Genomic DNA, 10,473 nt, shown 5'->3' on the forward strand with positions numbered 1-10,473 from the left:
TAAAGAAAAAAAGTAATCCTATTCTTAGTTCAGCTATGAAGTTGTATCTATTAAATTTTTAAGTTTTTATAGTATAAATATTTATTAGTAAAATTTATTTAATAAATTTAAAATACTCTATATTCATGTCGTTTGAAGAATGTAGTATTTTTAAAGTAATATGAAGTTGTCATTGACATTATTGCTAGAGCAAGAATACGTAAATTGAGCGTGGTAAAACACATTTATCTTCCTATTTATGAGTGAAAAGTATTATTCATTTATTATGTTTAATTCAGAAAATCCAATCTTTTATAATGTTTTGTTAAAATCACCTTTTTTCGAAAGGAAAAGTAGCAAAAGATGTGATTTTATTTCTAAAGGAGGTTTAATGCTATTAGAAATAGTTTCGATAGTATGGGTATAAATGATGTATATATTTGTGTTTAGTTATTTCTATGGACTGTTTTCAAGGTTTCAAAAAACTCAATCCAAGTTTTTTAATAATTGTGCTGATTTAGATGATAAAATAATAATTTTAATTATATTTAAATACAATTATTAACATTTATTTATAAGTCTTCAAATATTTATTCTATTTTACTTATTAATTAGGTGACGTAATGTTATATCGAGAATGCATAACATATTATTTTATTGTTAAATTATGAGTACAATTATAATTAAATATAAATTCATATAGATTTCTACTTAGCTTTAGGTAAGTAAAATTGTTATTTGAAGCATATAATAAAATTTCAACTTAAAACCTAACTCTACCACCAAAACGAGACCTCATTGACTAGAGAAACAAACTTGAATGTCAAAAAAGAAGAGGAAAATCTGGGAAAGTCACATTTCTACTTTTTATGTCATATAAATGCAAGGGCAACATGGTAATCTGAAGCACATCTCCTGCCAAAAGAAGTTATAATTAGAAAGAGTATTCAGTATTGTGTTTGAAGCAATCGATAGGGGCAAAAACGTCATTTTCCCTTATAAAACAAATAAAAAAGAAACATTAAAAAATTTCTCATACATTACCGCCATTGGTCTGCACTTCTGCACAGTGGAGTAGATGACTCTCTTTCTCTCTTCCTCTGTTTCACTTCACATTAAAGAAGCCCAAAGTGATGAACCAATCAAAATCCTTGTTGATGTAAGAACCAAATAATACAAAATAGTTAGAAAAAAGAATAAAAAACCCTCTCAAAAGCAAAAGCAAGAGCCCATCAAAGCACTGCTCTCTCTCTCTCTGCCCATTCCTACTTTTTTTTTTTCCTTCACACACCACCATAAACCATTCACCAACAACAATATCTTCCACTGTTGTTTTTTCCTTTTTCTTAATCTGTTTCTGGTGTTGTTTTGTAAATCAATTTCTGCCTTTTTTTTGTGTGTGTGTGTTTCAGAAAAAAGAAGATAAAAACTGTGATGGTGAAAAAGTGAAGCTATGTTTTTTGGTTGATCGAATAACCCGAAAGACAGAAACTATGTTTCAGAGGTTAGGGACGGTTTGGGTCTTCACCGAAATGGAGACCGGTGAAACGGTTCCGTTAAAGGTGGTTCTTTGGATTTAGACTGGGGAGATCTCTGTTTTCCAGAGAGAGAGATAGAGAAAAAAAGAAGAGGTACTTTGAATCCTGAAAAAAGGTCAAGTGTTGAAACGTTTCTTTTGTGTGTCTTTAGGTCTTTTTAGCTTTAAAGGTGATGTCTTGGTGTCTCAGAATCGGAAGGCTGGCAGATTCGAATCGGTAACTCGCTCCAAGACCATAGCTTTTTATTTTTCTTGTTTGGCGGAAAGAAATGGTCGAGGGAATCAGATCGGTTATTTGGGAAAGGAAGCTCTGATCTCGAAAGATATTACGAGATTTTTCTCGGTGTTGGGGCTGTCCTCAAAGAGTGCCAAAAAAAGCAAGGTCCAAGGCTAAATCTATACCCAGTCAGGGTATCGTTGTGCCTTGTCGGGTTCTGTCATTCTCTTCTTTTCTCTTTCATTTCTCTTTTGCACCATCCTTAACATTTCACAGTCAAGCATTAAACAATTCCAAAGTGTTAAGATTTCACGCACTTATGAAGAAAACCTAGTTAAGAGCAAAAGAAGGGGAAAAAAAAACTAGGTTCAAGGAAAAAAATCGTTTTTTGCGGTTGCTTGCAGTTTAAGGAAAAAGGAAGTTACAAAGTTTGTGTGGTTTTAGGAAAGGGGGTGGCTTTTTTGGGGGTTTTTGGGCAACTGAAAAATTTTGAGGGTGAAGCTTAAAAGATGGCAATGTCCTGCAAGGATGGTAAACCTGGGAGCCTGGATAATGGGAAATATGTAAGGTACACGCCTGAGCAGGTTGAGGCCCTTGAAAGGCTTTATCATGAATGCCCCAAGCCTAGTTCTATTCGTCGTCAGCAACTGATTAGGGAGTGCCCTATTCTCTCCAACATTGAACCTAAACAGATCAAAGTTTGGTTCCAAAATAGAAGGTTTGTCTTTGGTTTTGTTTATTGTCATTGCTTTAAACAAATTTCTTTGCTTCAATGAGTTTGTTTTAAGTTTAATGATTCAAGAAATGAATGAGAAGCAAGTAATGAAATGTGGATTTTTTTAGTATTTATCTTGTTCTTGGTTGGTCAGATGTTTCTTTTCAGGTGAAATGCGAATTTTAACATTAATAATACATCTGGTTCTTTATGTGTTGGATTTGTCAGATGTAGAGAGAAACAGAGAAAAGAGGCATCACGCCTTCAAGCTGTAAATAGGAAGCTGACAGCAATGAACAAGCTTTTGATGGAGGAGAATGATAGGTTGCAAAAGCAGGTGTCACAGCTAGTTTATGAAAACGGATGCTTTCGCCAACATACTCAGAATGTGAGAATTTATGCTTTTGTTGTCTGCTGGGTTTCTACTTGTGGTTCTTTTCATTTACTTAGATTTTGTATTTTTTTATCTACTTTAGAAGTTTTAACTGTTTGCCAACTCATCTAAATTGGAGTTGAGTATGCATTTTTATCTACTTTTGATGAACTTCATTAACATCGGAACTGACAAAGAAGGGTCGGATTGTTTTCCTACAGGCTACACTTGCAACCAAAGATCCTAGCTGTGAATCGGCAGTGATGAGTGGTCAACAACGTGAAACACATCAGCATCCTCCAAGAGATGCTAGTCCTGCAGGGTTTGGTTCTTTTCTTTCATCATGCTTTTTGGCAATTTTGTAGTGTTTGTGTTTGTTGGTTATAACTGATGCTTGTATTTTCTTTTCCCAGGCTTTTGTCCATTGCAGAAGAGACTTTAGCAGAGTTTCTTTCGAAGGCCACTGGAACTGCTGTAGAGTGGGTCCAAATGCCTGGAATGAAGGTATATGATGACGTCACCACCCCCTAATATTTGATATTTTATTAATTACTTTCGTGCTACAAATTAACATAAAATTCAAGTAGAACTTGTTTTCAAGATAAAATATAAGCTTCTTTGTGGGCTCCCTCCAAGTTGATTCTTTTAGCAGCAATGTTTGACTTTTAATCATTCTTCTTATCTCGTTTTGACTTGGAACAGCCTGGTCCGGATTCCATAGGAATCATTGCTATTTCTCATGGTTGCCCTGGAGTGGCAGCACGTGCCTGCGGCCTTGTGGGTCTTGAACCTACAAGAGTAAGTATAACTGTCTTTGCAGTAGCCTGCTAAAACTTCCTCTTCATGGTAGTTGATCTTTAAAGTTCAATAATCAAATCCCTTCCAGGTTGCGGAACTCCTCAAGGATAGGCCTTCGTGGTTCCACGATTGCCGAGCTGTGGATGTTCTAAATGTGCTGCCTACTGCCAATGGTGGAACCATTGAGCTGCTGTACATGCAGGTCAGTGATCATTACTGTTGTGGTTGTCAGGCTTCATTGTTACATTGTTTTTTAATGATCACTTTACTTTTTTTGATACAGCTCTATGCGCCGACGACGTTGGCGCCTGCTCGTGACTTCTGGTTATTGCGTTATACTTCTGTTCTAGAAGATGGAAGCCTCGTTGTATGTGATTTGATAACCTGTTTTATTTTGGGTACTAAATAATGATTGACACAGATGCACCTACTTTTTTATTTTCTTAAATGCTTTCTTTTAATGCATAGGTCTGTGAGAGATCTCTGAAGAATACTCAAAATGGCCCTAGCATGCCTCCAGTGCAGCATTTTGTGAGAGCAGAAATGTTGCCAAGTGGATACCTTATTCGACCTTGTGAAGGGGGTGGTTCAATCATACATATTGTTGATCATATGGATTTGGAGGTATACATCTCTTCCCTTCTTTCTGCCTGTAAATTGTCTTCAATGTTTTAAGCTATATATGTTACCTAAACTTGATACTTAATTTGGAATGTTTCTTATCAACCAGCCATGGAGTGTGCCTGAAGTGTTGCGCCCACTTTATGAATCATCAACAGTGCTTGCTCAGAAGACAACGATGGCAGTAAGATTTATATTTTCAGTTAGCTTGTAACAGTTTTGCCTGTTTTTCTTTTGGTTGCTGTTGGATCTTTTTGAAGGCTTGTCTATTCAAAATTTCAATAGTTGTATCTTTAGAAAAAGGGATGAAGTTCTTTTTTTCTGATTTTTCTTTAGGCTTTACGACAACTGAGGCAGATAGCTCAGGAGGTTTCTCAGTCTAATGTGACTGGTTGGGGACGACGGCCAGCAGCTTTACGGGCTCTTAGCCAGAGGTTGAGCAGGTTAGTTTTGAAGTGCTTATTGTGAAGTGTTTTCTTTATGTTACAATTGATATGCTAGTGATAATTTGTTAGATGATTCAATAGGGGTTTTAATGATGCTGTGAATGGGTTCACTGATGAGGGTTGGTCAATGATGGGAAATGATGGCATGGATGATGTTACCATCCTTGTGAACTCGTCTCCAGACAAGCTAATGGGCCTCAATCTTTCGTTTGCTAATGGATTTCCATCTGTCAGCAATGCAGTGTTATGTGCTAAGGCCTCGATGCTTTTACAGGTGAGGATGCTTCAGATGCTTTTCCTGATGGAAGAACTATTTTTGGAAGTTTATACCTTTTTTAATTAATTCCCTATAACTTGTACTGTCTTGCGGTTTGTGCTTGTTCATGGTGTGATGCTCACTTTGGAGGGCCTTCCCCCTCCTCCCATCCATTAAAACTGAAAGTCTTGATAGTATCTGAATATTATATGACATTTGCGTTTTTGCAGTTATTATATCAACGTCTTTATTTGGCAAGTAAATTTCATCCTTTTCCTTTTTGCCCTCTGGTGTATCTCTTTTAGAATGTACCTCCTGCTATTCTTCTTCGTTTCCTGCGGGAGCACAGATCAGAATGGGCTGACAGCAGCATCGACGCCTACTCCGCTGCAGTTGTTAAAGTTGGTCCCTGTAGCTTACGTGGATCTCGAGTAGGAGGTTTTGGCAGTCAAGTTATACTTCCCCTGGCTCATACTGTCGAACATGAAGAGGTAAGAAGTTGAATTGATGGCAAAACTTTTTTTGGTTTGCATGTTATTAGTTTCAAATTTTCAGCTTTTGTGAATTGATTATATTGCCTTTCGGTTTGAGCTTATAATTCTTAAATGTTCCGTGACCTTTTTTTATACTATTATTAGTTCTTAGAGGTCATTAAATTGGAGGGAATTGCACAATCTCCTGAAGATGCACTAATGCCAAGAGATGTTTTCCTCCTGCAAGTAAGTGTTCTTATTTTTTTTTTATTCTGCTTGTCAGCGGCTTCTTGATTGCTGTTACTCTACTTTTCCTCGTTATCGTTGTTATTTTTAAGTTTTATCTTGCGTGATTTACTTTACTGTGGTATTGTTTTATAGCTATGCAGTGGAATGGATGAAAATGCTGTGGGCACCTGTGCCGAGCTTATATTTGCTCCGATTGATGCTTCTTTTGCTGATGATGCACCTCTTTTGCCTTCTGGTTTTCGTATAATTCCTCTCGATTCTGGGAAGGTTTGCATCTTTTCCTATGTTAAGTGTGGTCTTTTCTTAGTTATACTGTATCTTTTGTGAAGTTTCTTAATAAGCACTGGAAATTGATGCAGGAAGCCTCTAGTCCCAATCGGACTCTTGACCTTGCTTCTGCTCTTGAGATTGGGCCAGCTGGAAATAAAGCATCTAATGATTACTCTGCTGCTGGTGGCTGTATGAGATCTGTGATGACCATAGCATTTGAGTTTGCATTTGAGAGCCACCTGCAAGAACATGTTGCGTCTATGGCCCGACAATATGTGCGTAGCATTATATCTTCAGTTCAGAGGGTGGCATTGGCACTTTCTCCTTCATATTCAGGTTCACATGCTGGTCTTCGCACCCCGTTAGGTACTCCTGAAGCACAGACTCTTGCTCGTTGGATCTGCCAGAGTTATAGGTACCTCAACCTTCCTTTTATTTCCAGAATGAAACTTATTCCTTGTAATTTGTTGATATTAAGTTGAGTTGGGGTTTCAACCTCGAACGGGATATTGTCAAATTCTAGATCTTGACATTTGGTCTGGGGTTTTTAGTACCTTAACTTTTTCTTGTGTGGTTTTAGATCAGAAGTCGATTAATGTTGGTCTCTTATGGTTTCACCCTTATTAATGGTAGATTTGAGAATCCGACTTGTTGAATTTGGTTGCTATTATTGCACCGATGTATCCTATACCGTCGGTTTGGAAAGTGTTGCATGCGCTCGATCTTTGTGATTGGAATGACTGCCATTACCTTTTGAACAATGCATGATTTGTCTATTATTTTGCAGGGTCTACATGGGTGTAGAGTTGCTCAAATCTGGCACTGAAGGGGGTGAATCTGTCCTTAAGACCCTGTGGCATCACTCCGATGCTATCATGTGCTGTTCTCTCAAGGTATGTATCTGGTGTTATTGAAAAATTAGTTTGGTGGCAGACACCATATTGAATTGAACCTGTATATTTTGAAGAGGATGATTTTACCTTTATGGTAAACGCTGCTTGTTTTTGTTAGAACCGGCAGTTATTAACACTGCACAATTTTCTGACATGGAAATGATAAACACAGAATGACCGAATTATAGGAATGTGTCTAAATGACATGAAATATTAACGTGTCAATTTTTATTACTATATAAGACCTTAATCATGTTTGTAATCAATAAAAATGACAAACGCGGCAACAATTTATGATAAAACAGATAAAACTTGTTTTTTTTCTTAATGACAAGTAATATATGAAGAGGATGAAAACCCTGGAGCCTTTTTCCTTTGTATGATTTTTCATGTTAAAGAGGTTTTTCTTTGAATTAGCAGCCAGTTTTATCTATTTATTTATTTTAGTGTTGGTCTGGATACCCTTTCTCTTCGTTTGTTGGTCATTATGTTTTTATAAATGTCAGTCCTAGCATATATTTGAAAGTTTAGTTGTTTTTGCAGGCTTTGCCGGTTTTTACGTTTGCAAATCAGGCTGGCCTTGACATGCTGGAGACGACCCTGGTTGCTCTGCAGGACTTGACTTTGGAAAAGATATTCGATGAACACGGACGAAAGACTCTCTGCACGGAGTTCCCACAGATAATGCAGCAGGTCTAGCATTTTGTTCTGATTTCTAACTTGAGTGAACATCAGCTTCAAACACAAAAAACCAACTAATGTATAACTAGATTGAACCGACTTGTATGCTTTGTTTTGACATGGTTGTTTTGTTTTGGTGGTGGTTAGGGTTTTGCTTGTCTACAAGGTGGGATCTGTTTGTCAAGCATGGGAAGACCCGTTTCATATGAGAGAGCAGTAGCTTGGAAAGTGTTGAACGAAGAAGAGAATGCTCATTGTATCTGCTTTATGTTTGTCAACTGGTCTTTTGTCTAAAACTCTCACCCCAAAAAGGGGAGACAAATTATCCTATCATGTTTTGTTGGCTTGATGTTTATCTATCTGTAGTCCGTAAAACTTTTTATGCTAAATCTTCATGTCTGTTATTCCTCTATACTTTTAAGACGACTGCTTAATGTTATGACAATCTTATGCTCCAATCAGTTGATTTTACATTTTGTGTAACCGTTTTCACTGTCAAGGATTTTTATAGTGAGTGCAGTTAGGTCCGTTGTGGTTGGTTTGGTCCTATCCGATACCAACAAGTCCACTGAAAGAACCAATGTTCAAACAGTCAAGCTGAAATAAGCTTTTGGTTTTGGTTCTGGGTCGGGAGTCATGTCACAACTATTTAGGATTTGTTGGATGGTTGAATCAGTTGAAAATTTGTTAGCCGATCAGTCAGGCATCAAATCAGTTTTAGCAACTGGAAAGTTGGTTGAATGGTTTTTGGGTGAAGTCGGTCCGGTCAAAACAGAAAGTTACGATAACATTTAACCTTTTGTTTTATTCTTTAACAAAATTTCATTTACCTGATTTTGAATTAGGTAAAAGTAACAGCCCTGAGATGGAAGAAGCTTCCAAATGATACGGTACAGACATTTATTAAACATTTAAGGATTTATTACATTGAAACGAGATGCAAGCTTACAATTGCTTTGCTAGAACAAGTAGTAGTTAAAAAAAGCTTGAGCCTATATCAGTAAAAGGATGCCGACTCTCCACAAATATTAGTTAACAACAAAATCTAGCTCTCAAGGTAATTACCATGCGGTGAAGCGAAAGGGGTGCAAAAGAAGAAAAATTGGAACCTGCCCTAAAAAAAACCTTGGATAAAAGGTGGTTAAAATTTTTTGTTATAAGAAATACGTCGCACCAAAAAAAAAGGGAAGGAAAAGTAAGATCAGAGATTATATTATACAAAATAACAAAACCAATAGGATTAGGATAGAAAAATAGCTCTCCTTGACTTGAGTTCCATCTATAGAACTTTGGACCAAACCCCAAAAAACTGTCTGGTATGATGATGAGTAAAAAAGGTTTGGTCCTTACGGAGAAAAAAACGTAAGGCACAAGGGGGGAGGAAAAGTTCTATATTATGAAGAGATTGGGCTATAACAATAATATATGATAATCAGTTTGAAAGAGTGAGATCATTGATCTCCCTTGTAATGGCTGGAATGCAACTAGAACTCCTAGCGATCCCACCATTCTTTTGAGCTCCTGGTGATCTATCCCTAGGGTTAAAAGACTTGGCCCTAAGACTTTTCCCTTCCGATCTCGAACTCTTCCTCAAAATCTCCCTCATGGCTTCAGCTGTCAACAGAGCTGGATATGCCCTCCCGAACTTGTTAAACCTAGCGCATGTATTCATGTGTGCACTTAAAGCTTCCTCTATCTTGCCCCCGTTTTTCTCCATTTCTTCTTTCACTGCCTCAGCACATAACCCACATATCCATTTCCCCAAGAACTTGTTCCGGACTCGCTCGATGTACTCCGGGGTGCACTCTTCACTCATCCCACAACACTCGCACTTTGCATCCTCCACTTCCGATATTGGCGGCAGCTGTTTCTCATCCACTGCCACCGCAGCTGTTTCTTTATAATTATCCAACACTTCCTTGCTCAGCTGGAAGGTGATATCGGATACGGTACGGTGGAGGCTGTCGTTTGAGAGTTTTGGTGGCTTCGGGAAGTTGTTTCTGCTTGTGTAAGTGCTAGTAATAGCCTCTCCAGGTGGTGCCATGTTGAAAGAGACCGAAAAAGAAAAAAACCCAAAGTGTTGATATTGGGAAACTTCGTATGAAACGACCGAGTAATAATGATAAAAAACCTTAGAGAATAGGTTGAAAGATTCTTTGTAAAATTCAGATGGCGGTAGATAGGGGGTATGAAACTATGTTATTTATAGAATGTGGGAACTCTTCCTTTCGTGTCCAATTAACAGTGAACGTATGTGTGGATCTTGTGGACTCACATGTCTGTATCTACATACACAAGGGCCAGTTCTGCCTTAGAAACATGCTAGATTTTTCAGGAAATATGCCAACTTGCATTAAACTTTTTGGGTTTAAAAGCTAACTGTTTATCTTAATCTCAGAGAGAGAGGAGACGAGCCATCGTTTTCATATCATGGAAAAGTTTTTAGGATATTTTTTTTCAGTGTTCATCTTAACCACTACTGTTCCATTTGGGGCAGTTGGGTTGGGTCACCATCAGGTGATGCAATTAATTATATCAAGTTTATTGGAGAAAGAAAAAGAGAACCCTAACTGTGATGTGAGTGAAGTTTTTCTTTTTCTTTTTGAATAAATAGGCATAAAGACTTCAAAAATTAAGAAAATTAACCTATAATTTCATGTTTAATTTTGTTGGGAACATGTCTATTCCAAAATTATACAGAAAGAAAACAAATTTTATATGCCATGAAGTACTGCTATGTGGAAGATGAAAACCATTGTGCTTACATTATAATTGCTACCTATCAAAATTGTACTATATGTGTCAATAAACTGTAACCAAAATTAAATTGAAATAATTTGTTTCCATAAAGCATGCAGAAAGAGATGCAAATTCACGTGAGAGCCTAAACTTTAACGGTATTATGCATATTATAGCCCCAACCACCTTAGCTTTTTGGAGACAACAAAATTAAAACAAAGACATT

The 10,473-nt window shown here is 37.1% G+C and overlaps 2 protein-coding genes across 2 annotated transcripts; one reads left to right on the forward strand and one right to left on the reverse strand.

Moving 5' to 3' along the window:
• The first annotated feature begins 1,043 nt into the window (after positions 1–1,043).
• Positions 1,044–7,979, forward strand: LOC105768081 (homeobox-leucine zipper protein ATHB-15). The gene is made up of 18 exons (XM_012587820.2): positions 1,044–2,451; positions 2,677–2,836; positions 3,043–3,143; positions 3,235–3,325; positions 3,524–3,619; positions 3,708–3,821; positions 3,903–3,986; positions 4,088–4,243; positions 4,350–4,424; positions 4,577–4,683; positions 4,768–4,960; positions 5,248–5,433; positions 5,581–5,661; positions 5,797–5,931; positions 6,024–6,349; positions 6,722–6,827; positions 7,371–7,520; positions 7,656–7,979. Exons 1-18 carry the CDS (start codon positions 2,243–2,245, stop codon positions 7,800–7,802), a joined length of 2,517 nt encoding a protein of 838 aa, XP_012443274.1. The 5' UTR covers positions 1,044–2,242; the 3' UTR covers positions 7,803–7,979.
• A 402-nt stretch (positions 7,980–8,381) lies between these two features.
• Positions 8,382–9,705, reverse strand: LOC105768084 (uncharacterized). Its single transcript, XM_012587823.2, has one exon. The coding sequence runs from the start codon at positions 9,550–9,552 to the stop codon at positions 8,941–8,943; it is 612 nt and encodes a 203-aa protein (XP_012443277.1). The 5' UTR covers positions 9,553–9,705; the 3' UTR covers positions 8,382–8,940.
• Between the last annotated feature and the right edge of the window lie 768 nt (positions 9,706–10,473).

The sequence above is a fragment of the Gossypium raimondii genome, chromosome 5 (assembly GCF_025698545.1).
Source record: "Gossypium raimondii isolate GPD5lz chromosome 5, ASM2569854v1, whole genome shotgun sequence".
Lineage (NCBI taxonomy): Eukaryota > Viridiplantae > Streptophyta > Magnoliopsida > Malvales > Malvaceae > Gossypium > Gossypium raimondii.